Source organism: Falco peregrinus, chromosome 9 (assembly GCF_023634155.1).
Source record: "Falco peregrinus isolate bFalPer1 chromosome 9, bFalPer1.pri, whole genome shotgun sequence".
Taxonomy (NCBI): Eukaryota; Metazoa; Chordata; class Aves; order Falconiformes; family Falconidae; genus Falco; species Falco peregrinus.
In genome coordinates this window covers 29,563,088-29,578,277 of record NC_073729.1, presented here as the reverse complement: position 1 = coordinate 29,578,277, position 15,190 = coordinate 29,563,088, and the positions used below count along the sequence as shown (strand labels likewise).

The window sequence follows — 15,190 nt, the reverse complement described above, 5'->3', positions numbered from 1 at the left end:
GCGCCAGCAGAGCCCTGGGGACACCCCTGTGCCCAGCGCCAGCGGGATGTGACTCCATTGCCCACCGCTCTTTGGGCTCGGCCGCCAGCCAGGGCTTTACCCAGCGCAGAGACCCCAGTCCCAGCCATGGGCAGCCGGGTTCTCCAGGAGATGCTGTGGGAGACGGTGTCGAAGGCTTGCTTTACTGAGGTCCAGGCAGACACCAACCGCAGCTGTTCCCTCATGCACTAGGCAGGTCATCTTGTCATAGAAGGAGATGAGGTTTGTCAGGCAGGACCTGCCTTTCATAACCCCTGCTGGCAGGGCCCGATCCTCCAGTTGACCTGTATGTACCATGTGATGGCACTCAGGATGATCTGCTCCATAAGCTTCCCCAGCACCGAGGTCGGACTGACAGCCCTGTAGCTCCCTGGATCCTCTTTGCCCTTCTTGTAGATGAGCCTCACGCTAGCTAACCACCAGTCTTCTGGGACCTCCCAGTTTGCAAGGACTGTTAATAAATTGTCTCCAGGAATCATTCTTGTATACCCATCTCCCTCTCTAAGAATGAATTAACTGAAGCTGCTGATTTTCTTTTGCAACTTTGTGATCTCAGAGATATCTCTGGAGGCCTAGTCCAACTGTCTGCTCAAAGCTGTTGAGGAACTTGTCAAGCTGAGCTTTTAGTATCTCCAAGACTGGAGGTTTCACAATTTTTATACAATCAGATCAGGCTATTCAGACATGCTGGGACAAAAGGAAGCTCTAGAGACAGCACATAATCCTCTTCTCCAATAAGACTGACCAAGGTGGCATGTTCTTTGAGACCGATGACACAGGATCATGCTATCTTGCATGCTTCAGAGAGGCAGAGAATGCCTGCACGCAGTGTCTCAGTAGATGGGGAAAACCCCTTCCAGTGAAGGTTTTCTGACATACTTTTAAGAGTTTTTCATTTTTGTTTCCCCTATGAAACTAGAAGAAAAATTTCCATTTGTGCATCCAAGGGACTCGCCAAAGTGTTTCTGGCAGGAATTGAAAGTGTGATGGGAAGAGCCTAACAACGATGAAGTCAATAAACTTTGAATGACACTACATTAACCTAACCTGTTCTCTAGAGCAATGGGCTCGGTTTCTTTACTCACCTGGGAGAAAACCAAAAGTTATATCAAGTTTTGTGACTAGTTTTGGGAAGAAACTGCAATTTGTATATAATAAGAATTTGCAACCAGCCCAGATCTATCTGCTTCATGAGTCTTTGATGCATAAACGTTCACATAAAAGTAAGTTATCTCCTTACATCTACAAATTGCATCAACTGAGGCTGCTGGATTCATGGGTCCAAATTCTGCCTCCAGTTTCCTTAGACACAAATTGTACTAAATTCAGCCGAAGTCAGCAGCTATTGTTGTTATGCACCACAGAGACAGAAGTGCCATTAGGTTGTTTGATTTTTGTTTTTTGAAGGCACTCTGCCAAGCTTAGGAAACATTTCAAGATACATTTGTTTGAAGTAAGATGAGTGCCATCCTTTGTTCTTCTTATTACAGAAAATACCTTTGTTTTCTTCTTCAAAATAATATTTTAATTTATCATTGCTAGTTGTGTTTTATAGGAGTATTTTACTAGGCTCTTTATTTCACTGTGTTTGGGAAGCATTCCTCCATCTCTTGAATGACAGCATCTCTGATTTTGTTTTATTAATGAGCTTACTTAAAACAGTTGTGGTGGGAAGTTTGTGTCTACTCTTTGAGTTGTGGTCTGGTTCTTACAAACCCTCTTATTGCTTTGGGGAACTATTACTACAACAGTTTCTTATCTAGGTTTCTGACCATACAAATTGTCACCTTATGAGAGCGTAACTTATTTTGTGACCTGGATAACTTTGATAGGAGTTTTCGTTTTGCTTGCTGAATCTTTCCTCAGAATTGAGGTAAACACTATACCCTGCTTTGATCTTGTACTGGAGTCTGAACTGGTACTCTGCACTGCATTTCATTAGACACAAAGAACAGTTCTTCTGTTTTCCCTGGGTCATACCTTCTTTATGAAGCAGGTTTTCTTTTATCTTAACAATATATATGGGAGATGACCTTTTGCTCAAGAAATTTCCACTTAAAAGAGCAGTCATGCTTGACATTTGTTCCTGCTGCTTGCAGACTCACAGGCGGGAAGCAGGGAGGGTTAGAGAGGCTTTAACCCACCCTCCTGCCCTCCTTTGCCAATGCGAAGACGACAGAGGTTGCTGCAGTTAAGGTAGCTCAGCTTCAGCCATGGATGTGCTCTCAGACCTCCGCCCTGAAGCCCCCTGTGACCTGCAGCTGCTGCACGAAGGTGCCACTGGGCAGATCTGTAGCTGTAACAGCTCAGACTGTTAACCGATTAGTGTTAACCATGGGCAGCTTATGGTTAAGCCACACTGGTCTGTAAACATCCCAGGAGTGTGGTTCTGACTCACAAATCCCATTGGTTTGATTTGCTGGGTTGAGGCGGTTAGAGGTCCCCTCTGCTGTAAGGGTGGCAGCCGTGCCGGTACTCAGGTGGTGAAACGGCCACCAAAAGCCTGTTGCTTATTGTCCTCCTCACTCCCTCAGCCAGGGGCAATTCTCTTTCAAGTTCCTTCATCCATTTATCCAGCCAAAAATGGCCAGAATCTTCTCCTGTCCTGCATGATAGACGGTATATCCCAGGATGGGAGCAGGGAAACTACTGCAGGAACATGGCAGGTCCTGTGCAATTGTGACATTTATCTCACACGCTCCACCCAAATATTTATCTTTGCTTTCCTATGGAAGAACACAGTTGCAAGCTCAGGAATAGAAAGTGTTATTCTGCTTCACTTACTAGCTAACCAGTTTGCTGTTTGTGTTAACAGTAGATAAATATCCCGCAGTAAAAAGGGCATGATTTTTCTGCGTTTGTATGGCAACAGAATTGCAGTAGCTTAAATTTTGGATTTTAAAAAATATATCTGCTTTAAAGATAATTCACAGAGCACTTGAAATAATACTCCCTCAATCATTTTCCTCCATCATTCACTGGCCTGCTTTGATCAGATATAAATGAAGTGTCATGTTTCTCTGCCCCGATCAGATATCTACAAGGTCTTGAAACCAAGTTTCCAACACAAATATTGGAAACTACTAACTGTATTATTCTATTAATATTCCTCAGCATTTGCAAAAAACAAACAAAAAACCCCAACCCAAACCCAAAAGCTAGCATGACAAACATTTAAGTAGCAGTTATGACAATTTTGTGCAGACTGATCAGGAAATGGGGCAAATACAGTCAAAGTGGTTTCCATCTGAGGAGCTGAATAAGGATTTTTTTTTTCTTTTAGATATTTTTTTATCTGTAGTCAGAGCAGCAGCATTAACTGCAATGTGTTGACAGGCACTTCATTAACTTTACTTTGAAGTGAAAGCTCATCAGAAGATAGATATCTAAGAGACTGCCTGGAAAGAGAGGATCTGGATCTGAATCCTGGATCTATTGAGTGTTGTGTTTGCTATTTGTTAGTTCAAAAGGAAAACTACATGTGACTCTGCATCATACACCTATTTAGAACAGTTGCTAGCTTCGATTCTCTGTCCTAGCAAAAGGGCAGTACATTAAGTGTGCCAGAAAGAAAGATAAAATCATTGCAGAAAAAAAGACAGAATCTTCGAACCAAGCTGAGTTTGAGGCTAACCTGTAGTCTAAGGATTTTTTTTTTTATTATTTTATTTTACATCTATCATCATTTTTTTTAGCTTCAAGCTGACTGGGTCACCAGGGTCTTTCATCAAAGGAAATACAATATTATTCTCTGCCAAGAAAATCCAGTAAAGCAACATCAGCCTTTTATAGGTAAGGATTCAATGCTCAAGCAGGCACATTTGTTTTTTTTTTTTTAATTCTTAGGACCAAATTCACTTCTCTGCTGCAGAAATTTACTCCAGAAAAGCAGAAAACTTGCAAAAACATTTGGTCTCAGCATGATTCCAGACCAAAGAAGTTCTAACTAAGCAGAACTGGGCTCCTTTTACAGAATTCAGATTTCACATACTATTATAGCTCAGTGCATTTGCATAAGTTATTTAACTAGCCCTTAATATTTCTGGTAGCAACCAAAACCTGCTTGGAGTTGTAGTTCCATTCAACGAATTGTCCTGGTTTCAGCTAGGGTAGAGTTAATTTCTTCTTAATAATACCTGGTGCAATGTTGTGTTTTGGATTTAGTATGAGAATAAATTTGATAACACACAGATGATTTTAACTGTTGCTGGGTGGTTTTTATACTGTCAAGGGCTTTTCAGTTTCCTAGGGCTGGCCAGCCAGAGGGCTGGAGGGGCACAAGAAACTGGGAGGGGACGCAGCCAGGACAGCTGACCTCAACTAGCCAAAGGGGTATTCCATACCACGGGACATTGTGCTCAGTATGTAAACTGGGGGGAGTGGGCTGGTTACTGCTCAGGGAATGGCTGGGCATCGGTCAGTGTCTGATGAGCAATTGTACATCACCTGGGTATTTTTTTTCCCTTTTGGATTTTATTCCTCTCTCCCTCCCTCTCCTTTTCATTATGGTTGTTGTTATTGTATTTCAATGATTAACTTGTTCTTGTCTCAACCCATGAGTTTTACCTTTTTCCCAGTTCTCCTCCCAGCCCTGCTGTTGTGGGGGGAGAGAGCGAGCAGCTGTGCGTACTTAGCTTCTGTCTGGGGTTAAACCATGACACTGACATAAGCAGCTGCTACTGATGTAGGATAAATTTAACACAGCATTATGAACAAACATAAGTGAAAGACAATTTTGGTACAAGTTTTAAACCCCTGAGATGTTTGAGATCCCAGGACTTCACATGAAGATTGTTATAAGGTTAAAGAAACACAGGGTAGGTACTTAAAACTAGTTTAGCTTAGCTGTAATGCAAGATATAGGGAACTGGTGCTCACTGTGGGCAGAACCTACATTACAGAGCAGTAAAATAGCTATAACTACATTAGTTTGGTTTAATCTTTCAAATTAAGGTTTTGAAATCTTACCAAAACCTTATCAGATTTTTTTTTTTTTAAATCAACCATCACTACCAATTTCTCCTCCACAGGAATGATTTTCCCTATTATTCTGCAAGAATACGTTCCCTTCTTCGATGCTTTTTCTTTTTCAAGCACAAAAGACCTTGTTACTTCGTTATGAAATTACTGAAGTTCAGACCAGCTTTATTACTTCCAAATTTACGCTGAAACTACATACAACCATCTGCCAGACGTTCAGCATACATCCTGCTTCCCATCCCTGTTTTCAAATACGCCAGGCTACTCAGAGGAGGAGGTTTCTGTAGCAGTAACTAGACAAAAAAAAATCCTTCTCCCTCTTCTTCACAACTTTCCTCTCATTCTAAATACCTGATTTGCCTCATTCCCCAGGAAATGAAGTCCCAAGTTACAAATGTTTCAAGCTTAGATTGTTTTCATGCATGTTTATTCTGTAAATATCTAAAGACCTTAGTGGTTTTTTTTTTTTTTTTTTTTAATGTAAGTAACATACCCAAACTGTATGTCTAGCACCACTGCTCAGTAGGGAAATACAGCTAAAGAAGCTGCAGGGCTAGCTGCTCAGTCAGCATCTGTGCGTTTGGAAGTAGTTCTTTTCTGGGATTTGAACTTGAACAGAAGCCCAGGAAAGCAGTTATTCAACATACAGTGATTCAGTGAAGTTTAATACAGCTCTTCCCTTAAATTAAATGAGAAAAGAATTATCCTTCAGCTTATAAAACACACAGATCATGAAAACAGGAACCGTGTTTTCAAAGTTAGCCCTAATTTTGGTTAAAATCTTTACTTTACCTGAGGAAAAATACTTCTTCCCAAGCAATCAACCTCAGTCCTCAAAATTAAAGACTGATCCGCTCTGGTATGCAACTTTTTCTATTGAGTAAGAATAGACCCACCAGATTCCAGGTTTTCTGACATTTAGAACTAAAGCAAACCTTTCTCATGAAAATGAAATAGGTTTTTACGGTTATGTCTCTATTAATGACATAATTTGGTAAAGAATACTATAATCTTCGTGGGGTTTTTAATAAATGCGTTAAGTTGACAGAGTATAACATTTCTTCTTCCATAACAGCACTAAAAAAATACTACAGGCAGGTTTAAAAGGCTATGTTTTATGAGATTCTTCTGCAGGAGCCTAACTGCTGTTATAACCATGTGCATATGTGACTGCCCAAAGCTCACGTATGCATTTGTACATGCATAGCCTGTTGTGCATTTGACATGTGGGATATATGCAACTGTGCAGATTTGACTGCTTTACTGTAACTCTGTATTTAGCAATAACTAGACACTGTGTGAAGATGGAGCTGTGGGATGGACCAGCTCTGAAATCCAGACGTACCTTTTTCCAAAAGAGCTTGCTCAGCGGCATAGGAGTGGACGATGTTTTCTCCTTCGTCACATCTTTGGGGGCTTCACTGGCCACTGCCTGCTGCTGAGCTGCAGGCTCGGGGGCTTTTGTATTCTGCTTAGTTGTCTGTGGCTCTTGAGAGGAAGGGACATTTTTGTCTGATTTTACAGAGGTAACAGGCTGCTGTTCAGTGCTCTAGAAAGAAACATGAACACATAGGCTATTGGAAAGATGTGAAGAACAAGATACCTGCAGCGAGTTGGGGCACCACCTTGTACAGGAGTGCACAGCAGGCCACCGCTGCACAGGACACACAAGGCAACAAGGTGCAGCTTACGGGCTGCATCCCTGTCCTTTCGAATGAAGTAATGTCTTGAACAGAGGAAGCAAATTACATATCAACCCACCCTTCATAACAGAGTTGATTAATTGATAAAGAAATTAAAACGCTGTCTGTGAGACTGAAAATGACAGCGAGAATAATTACCCTTTAACTGCATTATTCATACAGATAACTTGAATCATCCTACTCACTTTGGTGTTAGTTGTCTGTTGGGTCTCTTTTGCAGCCTGAAGGGAAACAAAACACAAAGACAAGTCTGTTTCTGGCAGCGTCAGTGCTCACAGTTACACAGTTCAGGAATTGTCTGTGTCACAAATTATTTTATTTTTAGTGAATGTTTGTGAAAGTCCTGGCTCCTGCAACCATGGAAACTGATCTCTGGCAGAGGCGAGGCTGCCTGGAGGGACTGCCAGCTTGCATCCTTCTACCTGCAGCAGCACTGAAGCCTTGTGTGGAATTGCTATGTGCTCACGCTGCTCTGCTTGCAGTCCTCAGCGTCTGTAGAAATATATGTATTTACGTATGGATTCCCAGTTTCTTCAGGTAAGACATTACCCAGGGTTTTAAGATACTAGCAGATATTTTTCTGAGCTGGGTCTGGTGCACAGCTTTCAGTGCACATGTACGAGCCAGAGCTGGGTCTTTTCCACTGCAGGAATTGCATACCAGTCAGGGACGTGCTAACGTCACCTTCAGAACGGGAAACTTTGCTTTCTGGGATACAAAACATAGGCAGATGACTGCCTGGAAATGAAGGACACAGAACAGCGGTGGCTTTTTAACTTAGAAGCAGGAGTTGCAGCTCTACAAAAAGCCGCTCTGCAGGTGCTGGAGATTGCTTTAGTCCATCCACTCGTGCTTTTGAATTTACTCTTTTGTAAAAAATCATTCACAGTCATGGGCGTCCTGGTTTCACCAAAACACAAAAAGCCAGGATGGATCCAGTTTGTTAAACTCCTTCCCGGCCAGTGGTACATACCAGCATCTATCAATCCTAACACCCAGCATGGCTTACGCTGAAGATGAGCGTCTGAGCAGTACAAAGAGAGGAGCAGCAAGCCACAAACTCAAGTAAACGTGAGTCCAGCACCCCCGGGTTTAGGCAGCCTGCCACACGCTCTGCAGATTTCTTAAAAGAATAGGTGAGAGATATTTTGCAGGAGCCAAGAACTTCTTTTTGTGGTTAGCTCTAATGAACAAGACCCAAAGCAAGCGGTAAGAAGTAGTACAATGCCATGAGCTGGCTTCAATACCAGTGCTGACAATAAGTGATTAACCCTTCTGTTCCGAGTAAAAATTCCATAAATCAGTACGGTTGTACTACCAAACTGGCATGCAATGCAAGGCAAATATACATGGATGTGCATAAAAGAACAGACAGGGACCCAACTGTCAAGTGCCACCCAAACTCAGCCTTTCAGCTCAAATGGCCAAATCACATTGCATCAGCTTATATTATGGATTTATACCAGGATGCATGTTGGTGTTTGAAAACAACATTCACAAGTTGCTTTAAAGTTAATACTCATGTAAACACAGGACACTGAAAAACAATGTTTCTGTTAACCTAATAGTCAATCTATACTTAAAGTGTGGAGAAGTGCATTTTGGAAGACTTGCAGGGAAAGAACTTTCAGAGGAGACAGTGAACTGCTTAAAATTAAATATGAGGAGACATACATTAAAATGATAATTTCAAATAAAGGAATTCATTACTTATTCATCCAGTTGACACATCATGCTAAGGCATTTCAAATGAAAAGAGATAAACTTTTTTTTTACTAGAGGTGATAACTTTAGTGCTTGCCTGTCACATCAGTGCTCTGATTTGAATTTCCACTTTCAACCATCCTTACAAGCAAACTGTTGGCACCATTTTAATCCATCTCCTTTATTCTTAATATGTCATAAATGATACCTTAGTTATTGCTTCTGTATTTTGTATGTTGAAAGCAAACTGTGAAAATAAACTTAGAAACAAGAAAAAACTGTTTAAAAAGTAATGACATTTTATAAGATAGATTTTATTGGTGTAAAATTTTAGTGCTGTTGCATTCCTTCAAGATAACTACTTTCATTCCAGACCAAGGCTCTGTTACAAATTCTATCAAACAGCCTAATGAAACCCAATTATCTTTCCCAACAACTCACTGCAAGATTTTGAACTCTTGAAAAGGCTTAGCACCTTAAAAAATGCTAGCCAGGTATGTTTTTTTACTTGGAAGCCCTAATTGATTATGAACAAGTAATTAATATTTTAATTGTATTAAATATCAAAACCATTAGCTATCAATGCAGTATATACAAGATCTTAACTTTAAGCTGTTGGCAAGAACTGTAGACTTAAAACCATTGGGAAGATTATTATTCCTTCAATAATATACAGATGACTTTTTTATCTCAAAAATTAGACCGTGGAAAGAACATTTTTGTTTTGAAAATAGCTTGAAGAACTCCCTTTGACCCATGCCTTTGATTATAAAGCCCCCTACTCACCAGAAATTCCATGTGGGTGTTTTGAGTGAACATTAAATATTAATTACTTTCCTCCCCCAGTAGAAGGGTCTCCGCCTCTGCATTCTTTGGGCTAAAAAGCTACAATTCTCTGCCTCCCTGCCACAGAATATCATGGCAGATTATCTTCAGAGAATGCAGAAATGCCCAAACACAGGCCTTGAGACCAAAGATTTTTCAGTGAGATATAAATATATATATAAAGGTAAAAGCTAATGTCCTCTGAAGCAATCATTTGCATGAAAAGTGTGCATTTTGAACAACTTTAAAGTATCCTTGAAAACCAGACTTTTCCCCTCCAAACTAAACTTTGGATTCAATAAACGACTACTTTTCTTGTTTTCAGTGAAAAGCAGTATTTGTGAAGGGAATTCCCACTTTCTCTGTGCCGTATCTGATGCCCCAGTTCACCAAACCAACATGCACTGGCATGTGGTCAAAATAGGTAAGGCAATGTGGATCATAAAGCCTTAATTGTAGTTGGACTGAACTCTTAAACCTGTCCTACAACTGTAGGCACCGTTCATGCCTGCAGAACTCATTGTTTGTCAGTACCTTTTATTTTTAAGTGGCCAGGGAAGTTTAGTCAGCATTAGCAAGTGTAACTGGGAAGCATGTAGCAGGGAAGGTTAGAGGAATTGTTTCAGAATCCTGAATTCACAGATGGTATAACAAGAGAAACTTTGCACATGAAGATCATTTTCATAAGGCATGGCACAGAAATGCTCATGCCATTGCTTTCAGAGCATTGCACAGCTGGCCAGATGCTGATTTCAGTCACCAAATAAACAACTTCACTCTGTGAGAGGAGCCATCTGTTACTGCTCAGGGTTCTGCTCATGCTAGTGTTTCATACAGACCTTATGCCTAAAGAGTTTACTAAAAGTACTGTGTCCTAGCTTGGGACTTTCTGCCTTCTTTTTCTTGGCTCCTTTAGCTTGGGATTCTGCTGATGTCTTCGGAGCAGGTTGCCCGCCATGGCCTTTTTCCACTTTTGATCCCTTTTGTACAACAGCATTTGAAGTTAAGTACTTATTGCAGAGTTCTTTCTTGGTTCACAGAAGACATTCAACTACTCACACATGTAGTATCAAATCCAAACATTTCCTTTTTGCTCTCGACAATAAATAATGTTTTCTTCTGAGCGATTGCTCAGTTCTCCTTAGACTTCCTTTCACATGAGTAGTGAAATAAATATAAAAGCTAAGGCAATCCAGTTGACTCAAAATTAAACCACAATTTGCCCCCTAAAATCTTCATTGAGACTCAGATCCCACAAAGACTGCGACCTCTGTGTTTTAGTTACCATGAGTAACTGAATTGGAGATTATAGTGTTAAAATAGGCAGATACATAAATCATTGAAAATGCCTTCATTCTTTTTATTGCAGTGTTAGAGAGACTTGAAAATGTTTTGCATAATGCATTATTCAGGAAAGAGGCAGTATGAATATTCATAATATATGCTACATAAACTATTTCAAGTTTGCACTAATGTTCATGAAATTAGTTAGAAATGAAAGTATCAGAAAAATAGTAATGATAGACTGACACTAAAAGTATTGGATGAGCACTGCTTCCTTTTCATTCCATTTTAAATATCTGCAGGAGGCATTTAACTTGAACAATGATTCCCAAAACATGTTAGAGACCAGATCTCTAAAAAAACTAGGCAACACATTGAAAAACCCACTACAAAGGGCTATAAAATAAGGAAACATTGCCAGCTTTCTATATGGGGAAAAAGCAGCATCGGGCTATTTTAAAAGTGGTAGCAGACTGCCTGTGGCTCAAGGCAGAGTCAATTACCCTGCAGAGAGGGTAGAGGTGGCCCTGTTCAAGTACGTGGCTTCTCTGCAAGTCTTGGAAAAACCCGAATAGCATTTGCTAAAATGTTCCATTTAACTTTTCACAGAATTGGAATATTTTTTTAATGAAGTACCTTCTCAAAACTTTGCTTTTCAAGTCACTGTTGCTGTCCCCCCCTCACCCCCAGTCTTCAACACAACCCTCTGGATTTGTCAGTGCAGGAAAAAAACTTAAGTTTTCATGTAATAAAAAATAGGCTTTTTTTTTCTTCTTCCACCACCATTTCCATCTTTTCATTAATAAAAAAAAGAGACACACAAAACCAGAAGCATGCAAGGTTGCTTAACTGAGCTTCCACATAGAAACAAGTTAACACAAGAGTGTGTTCTATGGTGACTGCGCCGTACGTATGCCCATAACATATGACTAATCGCAGACAATACAGGGTAGCATTCTTCACTCTTCAGTGTCAGGTTTTAAAACAATAAGGTGCCTTTCATTACCTAGTACAAAGGTGGATGTATTTTTTTTTTAACTCACTACTTGCTAGTATCCTGGACTTGATTCCAATCTCCTTTAGGCAATGTATTTCCTGATTTAATTAAGAATCAGACCAATATATAGCAAAGAAATAAAGAATTTTAAAAATATTTCAATGCAAATGACTCAAGCGTTCATCCTTCAGGTAATTAGCTTGTCCCTTTGCAAGCTTCATTCTGTTTTCTTTTATACTTGAACAAGGGAAAAAAAAGCTTTCAACCAGTAAAAAGCTTTAAAGTGAGTTGGCAAAAACTTCCAGGAACTACAGAAACAGTCAGCCTATGGCATTTACAAGGTGAAGTATCAAGCCCTGTGGCTGACCACAACTAAACAGGCAGGAGGAAAAGGCCACAGTACAGAACGTAACAGGTATAAGTAGGCGAAGCTGGGGTCTTGCTCTCCAGGACTGTCCCATTCTGTGCCGTTGCATCTTCCCAAAGTGCTTTGTACTGAGAAAAGGCTGTGGCCAGTCACAACAAAATTGGCCATTTCCCCCTGCAGTACACTGTACCATTCCTAGTATTCCCAAACGTACAATGTGGGAACAAGACAGGATCTGCTACAGAAAGGTCAAAGAGGTGGTCTGGGGCAGATCTGATCCAAATGCCACATTGGTTAGTATAAACTTGCAATAGATCAATTACTCCAAGGAAGTATGACTCAACTCGTATTAAACTCCTGTGTTCACATAGATGAAATGACAACCACTAAGGGTGTGCACAGGCTGCTGAAAGCATCCGTGTCTTTAGCCAGCTGATTAAAGCCAGAGGCAGCGGCTAATGACAGCATGTTGCTACAAAAATAACACCAACCCAGTTCAGTGTCACTGATGCCTCACACACCTCTGCATTTCAGCAGGAGGGAGCACACTGCCGTGCTTTGCAAAGCTGAAGTGGGCTGTGGCTGTTTCTCAGATTCATGAGAAAGCTTGTCTGTCCTGTTCACCATGGAAGAGCACTGCCGAGAGACACTGGGCACATACTAGCCCTTGCATGCTAAACCCCAGCTCCTCCCTGCCAAGGGGGTGCACCAGCAGCTGAAATGAAAGTGTGACCAGGACTCAAAGGCACAGTGATCCCTGTGCCAGCCAAACCCCGTGAAAGCCGCACAGCACTCAGGAGAGGCTCAGACTGCACAAAGGGGAAAGCCTCACTTAAGAACACGTCTTTACCTTTAAGACAGAAGTTATTTCTCAGGGGAAGAATGACCATTATTTCATTATATGTAACAGCTGATAAATCTGCAGCTTTTCTATGCAACAGTTGATAAGTTAACCTTTTAAACATGTTTTTCCTTTAATATAGTGAAAATGTCATTCTTTGTGTCAGGAAGATAGTGAAGATAAAGGAATTCTTCATAAAAAAAGCAACTCCCATTCAACTACTACATAATGAGTTTGCATATCCTGCTAGTCATCTGGATTTGTTTACCCTCGCAGGTGTGATAGCAAACCAAACCCAAACAGCATATTTGTTTCCAAATTACAGTACACCACCACCAACAGTCACCTGTTATAGAAGCACATGGGTGCACATGATAAAGTTTGCAGGTATGCAAACAGGACTGCTCAATTGGATTTTTCAGGAGTTGTTGAAAGAGCTACAAGTCTCACTGAAAGAGTGGAATTTGATAACTGCCTTTTCTGGATATCTTGAGAGACCATAGCCCTGGCTGATGATTTCCGGAATTATTGAGCTATAATCGGGGAGTGGTGTGTATCTCCCACGTACTCACCAAGCTTTCTGGAAAGACTGACCTCACCATTTTAGTACCAGGCTACATAAAAAAAAAATTTGAATGAGACAAAGGATAAAAAAAGAATAAAGAAAGGATAGAAAAAAAGTTGTGCCTACAGTGGTTTTGGCAACATAGTTGCATGGAAAGACTGTTTTCTCTTCTAGTGTTTTATTCTTTATGTGTTAATTAAATTTTATCACAGGCATTGCAAGAAAAGCTTTAGTTATTATAGTCATAACAATGTGTAAGGACATCTAATCTGGAAGTTCCTGGTTACGCAGTGATGTGCCTGTAAGCCACTGAAACACTAGAAGATAGAAGGCAGCTTCATAAAAATTGTCTCATTTCTGCTTCTGTTGAAACTATTGTAAATTTTGGCACTAACAGAAAAGGAAAAAAGGGAGAAAAGTGTTTAAACACCTACATTTTTCCATTTTAGAAGATTATGTTTTCAACTTAAATTTTACAGTTTGTTTTTCCACTTTTTTTGGGTGGTGTGGTGGTAATTTCCACAAGTTTGTTAAATGTTGGATCAGTCTGGTATTTTCAATATATCTGACAGCAAATGAAAAACATAATAATGAAGCTTTCCTGAATTCACATATGAAGGAACATCACTGCGCATGGACACTAAAAACAAGTTTCCTTTTGCCAGTGGAATCCAAGAACATACTGTTTGCAGAGAGGAAAGCAAGAGGCCACATCTGCCTGTTCATGGAGGAGCATTTCTCAGACTGGTCCTATACGTGTCTAGCCCATGTGGGTTTCAGTTCCCAGTGGGAGCCTCACACACACTTGGAGCCAGCCCGATGCGTTGTATTAGAACAGCTCAAGTGTTCAATTCATCGTGCTTAAGCAACCCCCCTGATCCTCATCTCCGCATGTAAAGGGAAGAATCCTGAGCAGTCAAGGCAGGACAGCGATCCCAGTCGCAGTCCTGCTCGGAGCAGCTCCATTGCCTTCCTGACGTTTCAGCTGCTCATAGGAGCAGCCTGTCCACCCTGACTGCGGCAGAGTCCATACAGGGGTGCTTCAGCCTGGAGAGTCCCAGAGAGGAGGCACTGGGATCTCCTCCTCCTGTTTTTGACCGATTCCAGTGGGAAGCTGGTCCTCGCCCATTCTCCTGCACCCTAAGGGGTGACCAGCAGTAGCTGTGGCTGCAGAGCCGAGCAGGGGCGTGGGAGCCGGCTCCTGCCCACCAAGCCACAGAGCTGCCACAGGCAGGGGCACCTCGCCTGTCCCCCCCACCAGCAGGTGTGGGGACATAAAGGAGACATGCATATACACAACTGGAAATGAAAAACCAGCAGCTTAGCACAGCTCAATGAGCAAGTGGAGTTTTCTGTGGACTCAAGAGGATCTTGCTGCAGGGACCTGTAGTTTTAGATCAAGGACAAGTCAGAGTAATAACTAAAAGCACTACCAGGTTGTTACCAGCCTTGCAGGAAATGCTACAGTTTGGAACTTGATTGTAACATATGGTATGAAGAACTGCACTCTTTATGCTCATCTTCCTTTCAAATTTATTCAGGGGGAAAATATTTTAACTTACTTCAAATGATAACATCAACTGGGGAACAAGCAACACAATGAAGAGGAAATACCTGTCAGAAACATCTAGTGACCAGTGACAGAATGAGGAATGTGCCTACCTTGTCTTCAGAATCACTTTTGGCTTCAGCTTTGCTTGGGGAGACCTTAAATGTATTTGAGGAAAACAAATAGTCACACCCAACAGAGTCTTTCAAAAGATCTGAAAGATCATATGTTTGAAACTAGCAGTATTTTCTAGCACAAAGGAGAAAAAAATAAATATTGCTCCCCCCCAGCACATGAGAAAATTTATAATACAAACATGTCTCAAAAACAACTTAA

At 41.0% G+C, this 15,190-nt stretch overlaps 1 protein-coding gene across 3 annotated transcripts in view; it reads right to left on the bottom strand.

The window, feature by feature from the left end:
* Window positions 1-15,190, bottom strand: part of BCAS1 (brain enriched myelin associated protein 1) — a 53,558-nt gene that overhangs the window by 21,671 nt on the left and 16,697 nt on the right. For all 3 annotated transcript variants that reach the window (XM_055814585.1, XM_055814584.1, XM_055814583.1), the window contains exons 5-8: window positions 14,968-15,012; window positions 10,091-10,231; window positions 6,908-6,943; window positions 6,365-6,568 (exon numbers count right to left, since the gene is read on the bottom strand). In XM_055814585.1, the coding sequence (XP_055670560.1) occupies window positions 6,365-6,568; window positions 6,908-6,943; window positions 10,091-10,231; window positions 14,968-15,012 (426 nt within the window). The remainder of the gene's footprint in view (window positions 1-6,364; window positions 6,569-6,907; window positions 6,944-10,090; window positions 10,232-14,967; window positions 15,013-15,190) is intronic.